Here is an 18,465-nt window from a genome sequence, read left to right as displayed (position 1 = left end):
ATCTTCAATGTACACTTAGTGGCCACTTTGTTAGGTACACCTGCTCATTAATGTAAATAGCTAATCAGCCAATCATGTGGCAGCAATTCAATGTATAAAAGCACGCAGACACACGATTCAGTTGTTGTTCAGACCAAACATCAGAATGGGTAAGAAATGTGATCTAAGTGACTTTGACTATAAAATAATTTTTGGTGCCAGATGGGGTGGTTTGAGTATCTCAGAAACTGCTCATCTCCTGGGATTTTCATGCACAACAGTCTCTAGAGTTCACAGAAAATCATGCAAAAAACAAACAAAAAAAAAAAATCCAGTGAGTGGCATTTCTGGGGGCAAAAACATCTTGATAATGAGAGAGGCAGAGAATAATGGCCAGACTGATTCAAGCTGACAGGAAGGCGACAGTAAATCAAATAACCACACGTTGCAACATTGGTGTGCACAAGAGTGCACCTCTGAATGCATAACATGATGGACCTTGAAGTGGATAGGCTACAGCAGTATAAGACCATGAACATATAGAAATACACTCAGTGGTCACTTTTTAGGTATCATCTGTAGGGCTTTCTAGTTTTGGATACCCTTACAACTGGAAACATCTTCTCAAACACATTCATATCAGTTCTCATCTTTCAAAACTCCGATGAGTACACGTCCTACATGCTCAATCGTTTATCATCCCAATATCTACCCCAGAGAACCTCTCAAAACAGTTTTCAAACAAATCAATCCCTCCTTAACAAGAGGAGGAAAACAGGCATAAGACTCCAGTTGTGGTATTACCAAAGACTTCACCAATTGTACCAAAATTCCTAACTTTTATAGTCCATCTCTCTTGAATTAATAGTCTTAACAATCAACGTACCATTTTCTTCCCTATTTACTGCTGAATTTGAGTTTTATGTATAAGGACAACAAGAACTCTATAAATCTACAATTAAACAATAGTTTGATTTTCTATTCATCCTATCAAATAGATAACCTTACAGTTTCCCTTTTACATTTCATCTGACAAATATTTGCCTACCGTTTACTCCTTTTTGCTAACTCTGTGCACTCTTCAACTTAAATTTTCACTTACCTTTGTTCTGTTTAACACATTTGATTACATTCAACCCAGTTCTTTCAACTAAGTTACAAATATAGGTCAAATCTAGATTTGTAGACAGTTGAGACTGCATACATGATTCTCTATGAAATCCTATTTGTTGTAGCTTGCCAGCTTGGAACAGACCTTTATGTTCTATCACCAATATATTATGGAGACATGAAACTTAGGAGAAGCTATCAACAAGAGTACAGAAAGTCACTGGTTCAGGTTTTTATTCCACTCGTAGTTTGAAAGTGGTAGAAGCCACCTTTTCTAACAGGAACCTCTAGGATCCATCTCAAGTTTCTAAGATCAGCCAAATAGAGTTCATGCATTTATGACTATGAAAATAGTATGTGCATGTCCACAAATGCATAGAGGAGGAGCAGGCAGGAAGGAACAGTGAAAAGGGAATCAAATATGAGCCTATCAACATCACAACACATTACTGCTATAGTGCACACTGCTGATACACCATTGTACACCTTAGCTCACCTTCAGTTCATCAAACCGTAATGTAAAATGAAGTATCTCAGCAAACTGCTTGGCAAGAGCCTGCTCCCGCTCAAGATGTTGTGTGGGACTGTATGGTGTGCTCGTCAGTGCTCCCAACAAGCCATGCAATGCTGCTTCTGTAAGAAAGAATATTTGGATTACTGGCATGATCACTAAGATTACTTACACACAACAAACAGGAAGGTGAATGAGCAGAAATCAGTATCCATCAAAGTGAAAATCTGAATGATGTCTGATCTCCTTCAATTCTGAAGCTCACAAGTACCTTCAACTGAGGAATGATTTTTTTAATTTCAATTATTAAGATCTCTGTCATTATTTAATTTCTTTAAATATAGTATTATACTTAGAAACCAACATCATGTTGTTGCTATGAATATGTCCAATGATTTAGGAAAATCTGCGGTTAAGTTTTTGTAGGGGAAAAAATAAGGCTATTTTAATTTAAGTTGATTTGTTCCTGAACGCAGGCTATACAAACGTACCAACAAGCATGATGGGAAGAAATACTATAGAATTCTAGGCTGCAGCTTCATTTTTATTTAACACACGGCATTGCCTCAGGTAGAATAATTTACAGGTATCAAATGGAATTAACACTACTGGCCAGAAAAAAATAAGGAGCATGCACACAACGCTCCTTATTCACTAGAGTCCTAGTTAGAACAAAACTACTGCTCACTCATGAACAGCTCTAGAGTCAGTCAACTATACAGTCTAAAAATACATTGTTTTTAAGTGAAACTCCTTTGCGGTGTTGCCAAAAGCGCAACATGTACAAAACCCTTTACAAAAATAATGTAATGCATACTGGGGAATTTATCTTGCTTTATTTAAGATCAACATCTTCACATTGAAAAGCAATTACCAGAATGTAAACATTTCATTAAATGTTATTTCTCCAGCATTATCACTTCTTAAAGTCTTTATCTGTTTATTGTACTTACCACCTCATAATGCCATCAGCCCAAGGTTTAGGTTTAGAAATGAAAGTACAATAAGAAATCATCTAAGTGTTCTCTGGGTTGAGGATGACTTATTTCCGTATGAGCTTTGGGAACTTTCGTGACTTGTGAGAACCAATGTGGGAACACAGAATTTACTGCAGATAGTGCATCAGGAGCTCGATGGAGGTGAATGGATGATCTGAGAACTGATATATTCATTCAATACACACAAAATGCTGGAGGAACTCAGAAGAACGGGTGGCATCTATAGAAAAAAGTACAGTTGACATTTTGGGCCAAAACATCAACTATGGATGCTGCCTGGCCTGCTGAGTTCCTCTGGCATTTTGTGTGTGTTGCTTGGATTTCCAACATCTGCAGATTTTCTCTCATTTGTGATATATTCATTCCACCATTTAAACTGAACAGCTGCGTGCTCCCAGTGAAGGGGCTTGAAGTCTTTCAAATTACAATCTGAATGCTTCCCCATATAGAATGGTCATGTGCCAAGGATTCCCATGCACTAATGGAAATATTAAAACCTTTCCCAAGGAAGCCTTCCGAACACCCTCAATATTGTTTCTTTTCTCCATCAGGTAAGTGTTGATGTGATGGAACTTGGAGTTGGAATCATAGAGCATTACAGCACAGAAACAGGCCCTTTGCCCCACCTAGTTTGTGCTGAACGATTATTCTGCCTAGTCCCAGCGATCTACACCTTGACCAAAGCCCTCCATACTCCTCCCATCGATGTACTGATCCAAACTTCTTTGAAATGTTGAAATTGAACCCACATCAGCATTTCTGCTAGCAGCTCACTCCACATTTCCCATTATGCTCTCATATTGCCCTTAAATATTTCACCCTTCACCCATGACCTTTAGTTATAGTCTCACCAAACCTCGGTGGAAAAACAATTTAAACTCAGCTGAATGTTCATGTCTAGAGCATGTTGTTGGGCATCCATAAGACATGCTTTGCCCATTGGAGACACCTGGGTAGAAACCGAAGCTGGTATTCGGGCCCGAAAGGAGAAATTCACTTTGATTGGTTTACCAAGTCAGTGGACTTAGAGCAGCTTGCAAAAACAGCATTGTTAGTGCTATTCCAGTGCTTTGAGATACTTACCATAGGTAGTCCATGTCTCACAAGCATACCAGGCAGCAGAAAATTACAAACTTCACACTAGGTTTCAGCCCTTAACTTTAAAACATATTCACTCATATGGCTAAGAGCTATGTTGGCATGTTAAAGGCTTGGGTGAATTTCATCATTTACGTCCGCCTTTTTTTTTTGAGAAGTGGTATGAGATACAGGAAGAAGCCTATTTCTTCTAAGATCTCACTATGGACATTAGTGGAGGAAAGTTAATAGAAAGAGAGGGAGTTCCTGCTATTACGAGAAGAATATGGCGGGAGGAGAAGATGGTGGCGCGATGCAGCACTCGCGGCCGTTCCGAATTGATATCGTATCTGTGAAGTAGGATGCCGTGCACAATCCTGATTTGATAGAGATAGACGTGAAGAAGCAAGGAGGAACATCTGGAGAAACTTCTGAAATGCCTGCTTCGCTGCCGCTGCTACTGTGCGATTGAGAATCTCCGGAGGGAAGGCCCCAAATCCTCGGCCTTGCTTGTTGCCTGTTGCCAGGGCCGGGGTTGAAGCGCTCAGCAGAGATGGTGCTTGGTGCATCGGTGTCGGGGAGCTGGTCGGAGGCTTGGAGTTTTCGGACGGACTCGGAGTCGGATGCTTCCAGGATGCTGCATCGGCAAGTTTGCGGCGCTGGAGGTTTACCATCTGCATGAGATGATGGGACTTTCGAGAGACTTTGAGACTGTACCGTGCCCATGGTCTGTTCTTATCAACTTACGGTATGCTTTGCACTGTTGTAACTATATGTCATAATTATGTGGTTTTTGTCAGTTTTTCAGTCTTGGTTTGTCATGTGTTTCTGTGATATCATTCTGGAAAAACATTATATCATTTCTTAATGCATGCATTACTAAATGACAATAAAAGAGCACTGCATGTACTCATAATCTAATCCCTCTTGCTAAGAGTCATTTGTCACTTTATAATTTCCTGTTACTCCTGCACCTACCACCACTTTATATTCATATGGCAGACATAATCTTAATGACTGTCCACACGGCCTTAGGCCACCTGGACAACACAAACACATACGTCAAGATGCTGTTCATCGACCATAGCTCAGCATTTAATACCATCATTCCCACAATCCTGATTGAGAAGCTGCAGAACCTGGGCCTCTGTACCTCCCTCTGCAATTGGATTTTCGACTTCCTAACCGGAAGACCACAATCTATGGGGATTGGTGATACATATCCTCCTCACTGACGATCAACACTGGCACACCTCAGAGTCCACTGCTCTACTCTCTATATACACATGACTGTGAGGCTAGGCATAGCTCAAATACCATCTATAAATTTGCTAACGATACAACCATTGTTGGTAAAATCTCAGGTAGTGATGAGAGGGAGTACAGGAGTGAGATATGCCAACTAGTGGAGTGGTGCCACAGCAACAACCTGGCACTCAATGTCAGTAAGATGAAAGAGCTGATTGTGAACTTCAGGAAGGGTAAGACAAAGGAGCACATACCAATCCTCATAGAGGGATCAGAAGAGGACAGACTGAGTAGCTTCAAGTTTCTGGGTGTCAAGATCTCTGAGGATCTAACCTGGTCCCAACATATCGATATAGTTATAAAAAAGGCAAGACAGCGGCTATACTTTATTAGGAGTTTGAAGAGATTTGGCATGTCAACAAATACACTGAAAAACTTCTTTCTTTGTACCGTGGAGAGCATTCTGACAGGCTGCATCACTGTCTGGTATGGAGGGGCCACTGTTCAGAAAAAAGAAGCTGCAGAAGGTTGTAAATCTAGTCAGCTCCATCTTGGGTACTAGCCTACAAAGTACCCAGGACGTCTTCAGGGAGTGGTGTCTCAGAAAGGCAGCGTCCATTATTAAGGGCCTCCAGCACCCAGGGCATGCCCTTTTCTCACAGTTACCATCAGGTAGGAGATACAGAAGCCTGAAGGCACACACTCAGCAATTCAGGAACAGCTTCTTCCCCTCTGCCATTCGTTTCCTAAATGGACATTGAATCTTTGGACACTACCTCACTTTTTTTTAAATATACAGTATTTCTATTTTTGCACTTTTTAAAAATCTATTCAATATATGTAATCAATTTATTTATTTATCATTATTGTTTTTTTTCGCTGATAGATTATGTATTGCATTGAACTGCTGCTGCTAAGTTAACACATTTCATGTCACATAGTGGTGATAATAAACCTGATTCTGTTTCTGAATTAGTCCAGGTATATGAGCTAATCTTATGTATATACAGCCATACATAAGCAGTTACTTATACACTGTGTTTTATAACATCTTCAGAACAGCTATACAACAGTTTAGGAACAGCTTCTTTTTAGGAAAAGGGAGGATGTCCTGAAGAGAGAATAGAGGGAGCTAGGCAGAAAGCTGAAAAGCAGGATCTCCATGGTAGTTATCTCTGAAATGCTGCCTGTGTCATGTGCCAGTGAGGGTAAGAATAAGGTGATTTGACACATGAATGCGTGGCTAAAGAATGAATGCAGAATGCAGGGGTTCAGATTTATGGATCATTGGGATCTCTTCTAGCTAAGAGATGGCCTGTACAAAAAGGCTGGGTTACACCTGAACACAAGGGGACAGCAACATCCTTGCAGACAAGTTTGCTGGAGCTATGGGAGAGGGTTTAAACTAATTTGGAAGGGAACTGGATTGATGGGGTGAGGATGGGGCAGTTGGTATACAACTAAATACAGTATGTCAGGAAGGATATACAAACGATAGGACAAAGTTGCAGTTAGTAGGACAAGTTAAAGTGTAATGGGGGCCGAAATCAAAGAGTGCTGAAGGCATCATCTTTGAATGCATGGAGTGTATGCAATAAAACAGATGATTTTGTAGTGCAAATAGATTGGCAGATATGATGTTGTGGACATCTCTGAGTTGTGGCTGAAAGAAATTCTTAGTTGGGGGCTTAACATGCAAGGATAACATTGTATCAAAAGGACTAGCTGGTAGGCAGAGGGGGTGGGGTGACTCTGTTGGTAAAAAATGAAATCAAATCCTTAGAAAGAGATGATATAGGATCAAAAGATGTAGAATCCTTATGGGTAGAGTTAAAAAAACTGCAAGGGTAACAAGACCTTATGGAAGATATATACAGGCCTCCGAACAGTAGGCAGGATGTGAGGTACAGATTACAATAGGAGGTAGAAAAGGCATGTAAAAAGGGCAATGATGTGATAATTATGGAGGATTTCACTATGTGGGTAGATTGGGAAAATCAGGTTGGTGCTGGATCTCAAGAAAGGGAATTTGCAGTATGCTTATGAGATGACTTTTTAGAGCAGCTTATGATTGAGCCCATGAGAGCAAACAACAATTCTAGATTGGCTCAGATATGAATGGAGAGCTTAAGATAAAGGAACCCTTGCAAGGCAATGATCAGAATACAATAGAATTCAATCTTCAGTTTGAAAGGTAGAAGCTAAAATCAGATGTATTGCTATTACAATGGAGTAAAGGAAATTACAGAGGCATGAGAGAGGAGATGGCTAAAGTTGATTGGAAGAGGGCCTCTTACTCAATGTCAGCAAGACCAAGGAGCTGATTATCAACTTCAGGAGAAGGAAACCAGAGGTTCATGAGCCAGTCCTTATCATAACCATACTTTATGCTCCCAATTATTAAGAAACCAATGATTGAAAATTGGTTTTCGTTACAGTTGCACCATAAATAATAAATAGTAATAGAACCATAAATAGTTAAATAGTAATATGTAAATTATGCCAGTAAAATATGAATTTTACTGAGGATCAGAGGATCAGAGGAGAAGCAACTTTAAATTCCTCGGTTTTATCATTTCAGAGGACCTGTCCTGGGCCCAGCACATAAGTGCAATTACAAAGAAAGCGCGGCAGTGCCTCTACTTCCTTAGGAGTTTGTGAAGGCTCTGCATGACATCTGAAATTCTGACAAACTTCTATAGATGTGTAATGGAGAATATGAGATAGTATGGAAACACCAATGTCCTTGAACAGAAAATCCTACAAAAATAGTGAATACAGCCTAGTCCATCACCTCCCCAGCACTGAGCACATCTACACTCGTTCGTAAGGCCAGTGATGTTGTGGGGATGGAACTGGACTCTCTGACGGTGGTGTCTGAAAAGAGGATGCTGTCTAAGTTGCATGCCATCTTGGACAATGCCTCCCATCCACTACATAATGGACTGGTTGGGCACAGGAGTACATTCAGCCAGAGACTCATTCCACCAAGATGCAGCACTGAGCATCACAGGAAGTCATTCCTGCCTGTGGCCATCAAACCTTACAACTCCTCCCTTGGAGGGTCAGACACCCTGAGCCAATAGGCTGGTCCTGGACTTATTTCCTGGCATAATTTACATATTACTATTTAATTATTTATGGTTTTATTACTATTTAATTATTTATGGTGCAACTGTAACGAAAACCAATTTCCCTCGGGATCCATAAAGTGATATGACTACACGTAGCACTGTCGCAGGAAAGCAGCATCCATCATCAAATGTACCCACCATCCAGGTCATGCTACCTTCTCACTGCTGCTATCAGGAAAAAGGTACAGGAGGCTCAGGTCTCATACCACCATGTTCAGGAACAGTTACTCTCCCCCAACCATCAGGCTCTTGAACCACATGGGATAACTTCACATGCCCTACCACTGAAATATTCCCACAACCTATGGACCCACTTTTAAAGACTCTTCATCTCATTTTCTCAATATTTGTTTACTTATTATTATTATTTTCTTTTTGTATTTGCATAGATTATTGTATTTTGCACTTTGATTGAATGCCCAAGGTTCATGCAATCTTTTATTGATTCTACTATAGTTATTATTCTATTATTCATTTATTGGGAATGCCTGCAAGAAAAAGAATCTGTGGGTTGTATATGCTGACATATTTGTAACAAATCTACTGTGAACTTTTGAACCTTTTTGAACACTATCAGGGATGATGGCTGGTGTTTCTGTGGAAAATTCAGAAGGTACAGAAAAGATAAATCAAAAAGATAAGGTGGTATTGGGAGGATGAGGGACCACGGCTGACAAGGGAAGTCAAAGACAGCATAAACACAAAAGAGAGGGTATAAAATATTGCAAAAAATAGCGAGAAGTTAGAGGATTAGGAAGCTTTAGAAACCAACAGGTCAACTAGAACAGCCATAAATAGGGAAAAGATGAATTAGGAAGGTAAGCTAGCGAATAATATATTAAAAATACAGTTTTTTTTTCAGAAAGATAAAGAATAAAATAGAGATGAAAGTAGATTTTAGACCACTGGAAAATGACTTTTGAGAGGTAGTAATGGGCGACAAAGAAATGGCAGACAAACCTAATAAGTATTTTGCATCAGTCTTCCCTATGGAATACACTAGCAGAATGCAAGAACTTCGAGTGATGGGAGTGGGGGGGCAGAAGTGAGTGTCGTTGTTGTTACTAAGATGAAGGTGCTTGGGAAGCTGAAAAGTCTGAAGGTAGACAAGTCACCTGGATCAGATTGAATACACCACAGGGTATTGAAAAAGGTATAGCCGAATAGATTGTGGAGGAATTAATAATGATCTTTCAAAAATCAATAAATTCTAGAAAATAGGACTGGAAAATTGCAAACGTCACCCCACTCTTCAAGAAGGGAGAGAGGGAGAGAGAGAGAATGGTACTTGTTTCGATTTTCAGAAAGCAAGAGGTACTGCACATGAGGCTGCTTAATAAGATAAGAGTCCATGGTATAACAGAAAAGGTACAAGCATGGATAGATTAGTTAACTGGAAGGAGGCAAAGTGTGGACATAAAAGTGGTCTTTTCTGATTAGCTGCTGGTGACATGGTGTATTAGGGGGCAGTGTTGGGACTGTTTCTTTTCACATTATATATCAATGATTTGGATGAAGGAATCGATGGCCTTGTGGCCAAGTTTGCAGACGAAGTTAGGTGGAGGGGCAGGTGGTGTTGAGGAAGCAGGGTGTCTGCAGAAGACCACAAGACCATTAGAGATAAGAGCAGATTAGGCCACTCAGCCCATTGAGTCTGCTCTGCCATTCCATAATGGCTGATTCTGGATCCCACTGAACCCTACACACCTGACTTCTCGTCATATCCTTTGATGTCCTGACCAATCAGGAAATGATCAACTTCCACCTTAAATTTACATGCAGACTTGGTCTCCACCGCAGTCTGTGGCAGAGTATTCCATAGATTTACTACTCTGACTAAAATAATTCCTCCTTACCTCTGTTCTAAAGAACCACCCCTCAATTATGAACATCCTCTCCATATCCACCCAATCTAGTTCATTCAACATTCGGTAGGTTTCAATTAAGCTGCCAAATAGTCTTCATATATATTAACCCATTCATTCCTGGAATCGTCCCCATGAACCTCTTCTGGACTCTCCAATGACAACACATCCTTTCTGAGATATGGGGCCCAAAACTGTCGACAATACTCCAAGTGCTGGCTGACTAGTGTTTTATAAAGGTTCAGCATTATCTCCTTGATTTTATATTTTATTCCCCTTGAAATAAATGAAAGGGTATGATGAAGGAACACATACCAATCCTCATAGAGGGATCTGAAGTGGAGAAAGTGAGAAGCTTCAGGTTCCTGGGTGTCAAGATCTCTGAGGATCTAACCTCGTCCCAACTTACTGATGTAGTTATAAAGAAGGCAAGACAGTGGCTATACTTCATTCGGAGTTTGAAGAGATTTGGCATATCAACAAATACACTGAAAAACTTCTATAGTTGTACCGTGGAGAGCATTCTGACAGGCTGCATAACTGTCTGGTATGGAGGGGCTACTGTACAGGACCGAAAGATGCTGCAGAAGGTTGTAAATCTAGTCAGCTCCATCTTTGTACTAGCCTACAAAGTACCCAAGACATCTTCAGGGAGCGGTGTCTCAGAAAGCCTGTCCATTGTTAAGGACCTCCAGCACACAGGGCATGCCCCTTCTCACTGCTACCTTCAGGTAGGAGGTACAGAAACCTGAAGGCACACACTCAGCGATTCAGGAATAGCTTCTTCCCCTTTGCCATCCGATTCCTAAATGGACATTGAATCTTTGGACACTACCTCACTTTTTATATATTTAAAAAATACAGTATTTCTGTTTTTCCACATTTTTAAAAGAAAATCTATTCAATATACATAAGTGATTTACTTGTTTATTATTATTTTATTTATTATTAGTTTTTTTCTCTACTATATTTTGTATTGCATTGAATTGCCGCTGCTAAGTTAACAAATTTCATGTTACATGCCAGTGATAATAAACCTGATTCAGATTCTGTCATTGTATTTGACTTCTTCACCACAGACTCAACCTGTAAAGCAACTTTCTGGGAGTCCCATCGCACCTCTGATGTTTGAGCCTTCTCCCCATTTAGATAATAGTCTGTACTATTGTTCCTTTTACTAAAATGCATTATCATACAATTCCCAACACTGTATTCCATCTACCACTTTTTTGCCCATTCTTCCAATTTCTCTAAGTCCTGCTGCAATCGCATTGCTTCCCCAGCACTACCTACCCCTCCACTTATCTTCATATCTTCCGCAAACTTTGATGCCACAAAACCATCAATTCCATTATCAAAATCATTGACAATGTGAAAAGTAAAAAAATGAAATCAAATCCTTAGAAAGAGGTGAGACTTGTTTGTGTAATCGTGCTTTCAGGGCATGTTTCTTATTAATTTCAATTCTTCCTTCACTGTGTAAGAACTTTGCTTTATTTCAAATTAGGTTGCGCATTACCTATTAAACTTATGACCTAATTTTACCTTCATAATTCATCACACAAAACTCACTAACAGATGAAGTATTTTTATCTTTATTAATAATTTTATTAAATCAAATTTCTACAAATAATTATCAACTAAAAACTCTTTTCTATTTTCTCTGGAGAAGCCAGGGATTCGAATAAAATTGATTTCCTGATACAAGTTATAATTGTTTTTTGTTTAATGCCTAAAATCCAAAATTATTCTAAATTTGCTACTAAATTCTAAACATGCTGCATATATACACTGATTATATTTCTGAACAGAAATGTTACATCCCTGAATACAAATTGCTTTAAATATTCCATTCACTAGCAAGTTAATAAATACATGCAATATTTATCATGCATGTCAGTGGGTGGTACTTGAAATGGCATTTAGGTGTGCTTGCAACTCCACAATAGCCATTAGGTGTCACTGCAAACAAACATTCCCAATCTTAGAGTAAGAATACAACAGTTCTAAATAGTTCTAAACAGTTCTAAATGTTAATAACTTTTTTGGAGCTTCCTTCCACAATATGGCTCATTTAAATGAATCAGTTCATTTTCATCATTCTGTACCACAGAACTGTCATTTACTACTCTTTCACTTCATTGCTAGAATTTTGACAATACAATGGATTCCGGTTAATTAGGCCATCGACTAATCAGGGCAGCCACTTATTTGGAACTACGCTTAAAAATCAAAAACTAATTGAGAAAATAGCCGGTATTCCCTTCATTTAATTGGGACACTGTGCCACTTAATTAGGGCAGGAGACTGGTGATCGTCAGTCGCATGCCCTTGCATGGCCATTAGACACCACACAGTTCTTAGAGTGAATAGTGTTTATACAGTTGCATGTGTTTGTATTCAAAAAACAGTGACTTTTATTACTGATAGTTGGTGAGAAATAAAGATTTATACAATTCAGAACTGTTCTTTTCAATGCAGTTTCAAGTATTTAGGCTTGGAGATGCCAGAAACATCTGGGAGTGAAGATGAAACAATTTCACTAGTTTAATAAATTAGGAATTATGAAGAACTTGAAGGCATCAACAACCAATCTTGATTGTACAATGAAAATGAAGATTTGGAGGATGCAATCGTTGAAAGCATTGTATTTGGCAACCTATTATCTCTACTAGGTTTCTGTCCTGATTTTGTTAATTTACAGTAAATCGAAAGAACTCCTCTGTCGGCAACTATTATGAAATAATAGCTTTATAGTCTTGTAGTAGTATTCGTAATACTGTGTCCCAGTTAACTGGAATCCACTTAACCGTTTGTCCACAAATCAATATATCATTTTGTTCACAATCTTACCCTTCTCATTATTATTCTGAATGAATTAAGACAAATAAATCCCGTTTGATAACGAAACAAAGAAAAGAAAATTAATAAAGTGCCACTTCGAGTCCCATTTATGAGCCAAAGCAAAATCTTGTACCTAATCTCTGGGAGAACTCGTAGAACTTCTTTAGCTTTCCTACTAGTGGACATACTGCACTCCATGCTTTCTCTTGCAAATTTTCATCACTTGGATGTTGTATTGCCTTTAATAAAAGAGAGTTATTACTTTTAGATCATTGAAATATAACTACATTCATCATCTCAAAATAGAACAAAAGCCAATCAGTAAATTAGCTGTGCAAGAACCAAGATGGAATACTAAGATAGCTTAGAAGAGTTTATTCCATGATCACTATATTTCTAGAGATCTATCATAATTTAAGAGAGTTTTATGAATGCTTTCTGTACCAGAGTTTGCAGGCAGATGAAGTTCAGACCTTCACACAGAAGCATTGCAAAATTTTCAGCTTGTCTGTTAATGCACTTTACAATTTAGCAAGCAAGCTGGAAAAATTAAACATGCTTATAAGCTTTTGCAAATGATGTTACACTACTCATATTGCTAGTTAGAAAGTGTTTACTTCTCTCCTTCACAATAAATGATATAATAAGATAGTCGCTGTTCTTGGATACATTACAGTTGTGAATGCATTACATAAAACAGGTAACTTTTTCCTCCCACACAAAATAAAGTCTTACTTTAGTCTGGGGCATATATAGAATTTGATTTTAGAGCTTGCCTGTTGCTGAGAAAGGAACTGTTTCTGCACATCAGTAGACATTCTAAACTACATTTGAATTTCCTCTATACATCTTGCATTATGAGACCTATAAGCATCAGAGCTAAAAGCATTTATTGACCAAAGCAAAAATGAAAACCAAAGGAATACCTCTCTTATTTCATGTCCTGCCCCTCTGTACGATTGTAGATCATCCAGAATTCCCTCTGCATCCTTTAGCACTACATTCACCTGATTAAATACTTCTCTTTCAGCTTCTGTAGGCTGTGCATCTGAACATTAGGGTGCAAGTATTCAGTATAAACAGAATTAAATATAAAAAGCTGGTTAAAACAAGCACAACACTATTGTTGTATTTACAATACTGTGAAGTTAATGTTAAAAAAAAATGAGTATTTTCCATTTGGATTACTGAAGCTTGAGCTCCACTGTAAATTTGTACACATTTTAACGTCTATTTGAGATCACAACCAAGATTTGAATTGGAGGTACTCTATGTAAAACTAAAATTTAAATACTTTAATCCAAACCATAACTCCAGGATAAACTAATAAATTGTTGGTCCACATCTTGAATGCCAAACTCAAAATGTGAAAAACTTTAAGTGGTGAGTAATAAGTGCTTGCATATTTTATAAACCTAACTGTCAGAAATAAAAATTGAAGTACAGAGATTAACTATATCTTTGATTATTATATTCATATTCTGATTATAAAGTAGTAAAATACCCTAAGCACATTATAAGAGGCATTATGACAAAAGACCAAAACTTATTGAGTGGGGTGATAGGAAGGAGTGTATTGAAAGCAGTGAAGAAAAATAGAGAATTTCAGGACTAAGACATATGGTAGCTAAATGCATGACCACCAGCAGTGGCCAGATTAAAAACCCAAATGTTTAAGAGGACAAAATGGTAGGAATGTAGACAGCCCAGAACGTTGTATGACAAAAGGAAAGGATTTAGAGGAATTTGGAATTAAGAGTGAAAGACTGACACATTGTTTTACAATCTGGCCAAAGGCATGGTTTGCGTACAGTAGCATGAAGCAGGGTTAGGCTGACTTCAGGTTTACAGGGGAAGTTTGGAAGCCAAACAGGAGTGCCCAAAAAAATCCAAAAGGTAACCAAGGTATGAATAAGCCATTCCAACAGCAAGGAGGAAGTAGCTGATTCTATGAACATGGGGTTCAAAGCTCATCTCATTGGATTAATATGATAAAGATTGCAAAGAGTCATCATTCAGCTTCAGAGCTAAAAGGTGTTAATGGCTAGGAAATAGAATATTTAATTAGAATAGAATAAACTGGATTCAGTTATCCCAGCATTCAGCTGAAAGATTTTTGTGTTTTCCCAGATATTATCAGATAATATTAGATTATCAGGACTGACAACTTGGCACAATCCAAATGAAGTAAATACAAGGAAGAATTACATATTGCCAGCACACATCTGTAAACCATGATAATTCGGGATAATGTTACTGAGCAACAACATATCGATAAAATTAAGAAAAAGCTAAAAAATGTTTCCTCAGAGGATGCTATAGGTAAAAATATCACAGCAAGAACAGAAACTATTGTTAGTGTTTGTGGCTTAAAATTAGAGTGAAGAATGAAATCAGGCAAGTAAAGCTCAAAATAAATGAACAAAGATGAAGATATATTCAAGGCTGAGTCAGCTTCCAAGGAGTTTGAAGAAGTTAGCAGCAACATTACAGAGTTTGCACAAGATTCAAATATGATGGTTGTGGTCTTGCTGCTGTTTAACTAGGGAAAATAGCAGCTCATTCCGGAGATAATTAATTAAGCAGTGTGACACTACAGATAGTGGAAAGGTCAAGAAGGGGATGGATCAATGAAAGATAGTATCATCAGCATTGGGACTATGTCAGGAATTAATCTCCTTAGGAAAATGAAGGTAAGGCTTTTGGTTCTTGCTAAAGTTGCTGGAACTATAATCAAATTGGCAAGTACTAAACAGGCAAACACCAAACAAGCAGAAACAATTCTAATGAGTTACAGTGGAGGGCAAATGCTTGAGAATGCTTTGGTTAACCATGTCAAGGACAGTGCTCAGGTGAAACAAGTAGGATAATTTCTCATAGTCATAGTTACAACACTGGATGTTGATTGTGACTTTGGTAAATGCTCTCTTCATATTTTAGCAAGGGCAGAATCCAAACTGGACTGATTCAAGTTCTAGCAAAGTCTGAGTAGAGATTAAGAGCTATAACTTACTAAATGACCCAAGAAATAAAAGTGGAGATGGGGCAGTATTTGCAACAGATGCTTTTGTGTGTTCTGCGAGCAGTTTCATCATTGAAGATGGATTTGAAGGAGTGGATAAAAATATCTGAGGACTGTTTAAAAAAAATCAGCTAACATAGTGCCAAGAACAGGTTAGATTTGGGTTTCATGAATTACAAATTATGAAGCATAAATTGTAGGATTACCATAGGGATTGAAACATCAAGTCCTAGTAGCTCTACTGACCTTATGGATCACATATAGCAACACATTTCCTTAGTAGGTGTAAATCTACGTTAAAATTTGACCAAAATACTTCAGACCAGATCAGCTATTTTTATTAGACACAGCAATCTCATAAGTTGACAATAGTATTAATTTAATTTTGGATGTGCACTTAAAGTCAGTCCAAATTGATGTTGCGATACAGAAAATGTGCACTTGTCTAGTTACCAGCGAGATCCTTGGTTGAATACTGCTCCACAGAATTCCTTCTAGTCTAAAATTAGTAACCTTATCCACAATGGCAGTTAAGGTAAAAGGGAGAAATTTAGCGAAAATGACATTACCAGCTTTAAATCTGAGACTTTTTTTTAAGAGAAAGCTTAATCTGAACTGGAGTTTGAATGTTACCAGAGAACTGGATGAAAGCTGAAGTTTGGATACTCATGAACATTTATCTAATGAATACCATCGTTCTTCTGTAGGAAAAGTAAATAGTTAAACACCCAAGGTAAAGTATAAAATAGGAATTTACATGCAAACAGCACATTTTGGTAAAATGAATCTTCTATCAGATAGGTGGCAGATATAGGACAGGTGGAGGGATATGCCATTACTGAGTAAAATACTTAATAGGTTCAAGAGGAAAAAACTCTATCTTTCTCATTGAAAGTTTTATAAATGGGTATATTAGATAAGCAATAGTTTCACCTTAAACTTGTATCTCAACACAACAGTTCCATATGAAATATTACTTTAAATCAGGTGAGGTTAAACCTAAAGGAAAATCTACTATATCACGAGCTTACTAATATTTTTCCAAATAATAGTTGTGTTTTCCTTAAGATCAAAACTTGTAAATATAGTAACTACTGCTAGAAAGGTTAATATCAAGGATGCAATTATAAACTGAAGCTTGCAGTTATTTTTATACAACTAAAATTACAGTAGTTCATAAAAGTTTGATCTTTTTGGGACTTAATTTGTATTGAGGTTAGTGTTCCTCTGTAACCTAAGTCTGAAACATTATAGTACAAGACAAATTTTGCAACTCAAGATGATCCAATAGAAATTCAACAGAGCTCATATCAGTACTGCTGTTAAGTTCAAAATCTCATTAGTCTAAACAGTCATGATTTCTTTGCAAAGGAATAAAAAAAATCAAATTGAGATATATCAAAAATCAGCACTCTAAAGTGCAATAATTTACTAGGTTAATGAAGAACCAAAACTCTTTCACTGGGACTTTTGCAAAATCCCCAATGTATGGTATCCATGAAAAGAACAGTTCATATTAAGTGATTTATTGTTCGTTTACTTGTTCACATCTTTCTGAAATACATTCAATTTAAATTTTCTGAATCATGTCTGAAGCAGATGGAGAAAAACAAGATTGCCAGCTTCATAGGATAATCCCAATCATTTTCATCTTCCCCTTATTTTGATTGCTTAGTGCGCACATTATAAGAAAAATATTCTAATGCTCAAACTTTTTCCTAAAGGTGCATCAATGAAGGAGTTGATCTGTCTGTCTAATAAATCTCTGTTCTTAAGAGAAGTTTGGATGAGAACATGGATGGAAGAGGTATGAAGGGCTATGGTGCAAGTGCGGGTCAATGGTTCTAGGCAGTATAATAGTTCGGTACAGACTAAATAGGCTAAAGGGCCTGTTTTTATGTTCTAATACTCTTTGGACTCCATGACTCAAAGTTTACTTCAGCCTCAAAGTTCATTAGGTGGAAACTACAGTCTTTGAATGAAAATTAATCTACAAAATACAAAGTCTTTATCTTTATTCTGGTATTGTTACTGTACCCTGGAAGTATTAACTGCATTACTTCACAGCAGGAAATTGTCAATGATGCAGAAATCAGCTCAATGGCTTGCAAATTGAACTGGCACAACAGCTGTCCAGTTGGCTGTGTAACCAAGGAACTGAGGCAGTCCCACAATGGCTTGATGCACAGTGCTTTGAGTGCTAAGTGAGATATGGGTGATCAGAAATGCATTTCATGGATTGACAGAATCACATCTCACATTTCTAGGCATACTTAAGCTGGATCTATCCATCACTAAGTTTATGTCAAAACTCCAGCAGGCACTAATCTTATATTTACATAAATAGTACAGATGGACGGACAGAGAAGAGCTTGCAAGAAAATGGATCCCAGGGTAGCATTTGGTTACATGTGCACACTTTGGTAACTAAGTTAACTTGGAACATTTTGGGGACAAAATAACGAGGCATAATTTTATTGTGATTGGAAGAAAATATAAGAATGTCAGAGGTAGGTTTTTCATACAGAGAGTGGTAGGTCCATGGAACGCACTGCCAGAGATGGTGGTAGAAGCAAATACATTATGGACATTTAAGTAACTCTTAGATAGGTACATGGATGACAGAAAAATAGAGGGCTATGTAGAAGGGAAGGGTTACATTGATCTTACAGGAGGT

The 18,465-nt window shown here is 37.9% G+C and overlaps 1 protein-coding gene across 10 annotated transcripts in view; it reads right to left on the bottom strand.

The window, feature by feature from the left end:
• Nucleotides 1-18,465, bottom strand: part of fam49bb (family with sequence similarity 49 member Bb) — a 198,066-nt gene that overhangs the window by 38,930 nt on the left and 140,671 nt on the right. For all 10 annotated transcript variants that reach the window (XM_072268289.1, XM_072268294.1, XM_072268285.1 and 7 more), the window contains 3 exons: nt 13,693-13,814; nt 12,900-13,005; nt 1,586-1,722 (listed from right to left, as the gene is read on the bottom strand). In XM_072268289.1, coding sequence (XP_072124390.1) covers nt 1,586-1,722; nt 12,900-13,005; nt 13,693-13,814 — 365 coding nt within the window. The remainder of the gene's footprint in view (nt 1-1,585; nt 1,723-12,899; nt 13,006-13,692; nt 13,815-18,465) is intronic.

This window comes from Mobula birostris, chromosome 9, assembly GCF_030028105.1.
Source record: "Mobula birostris isolate sMobBir1 chromosome 9, sMobBir1.hap1, whole genome shotgun sequence".
NCBI lineage: Eukaryota > Metazoa > Chordata > Chondrichthyes > Myliobatiformes > Myliobatidae > Mobula > Mobula birostris.
Note: the sequence above shows the minus strand (reverse complement) of the source record. Positions and strands in the feature narration are given on the sequence as shown.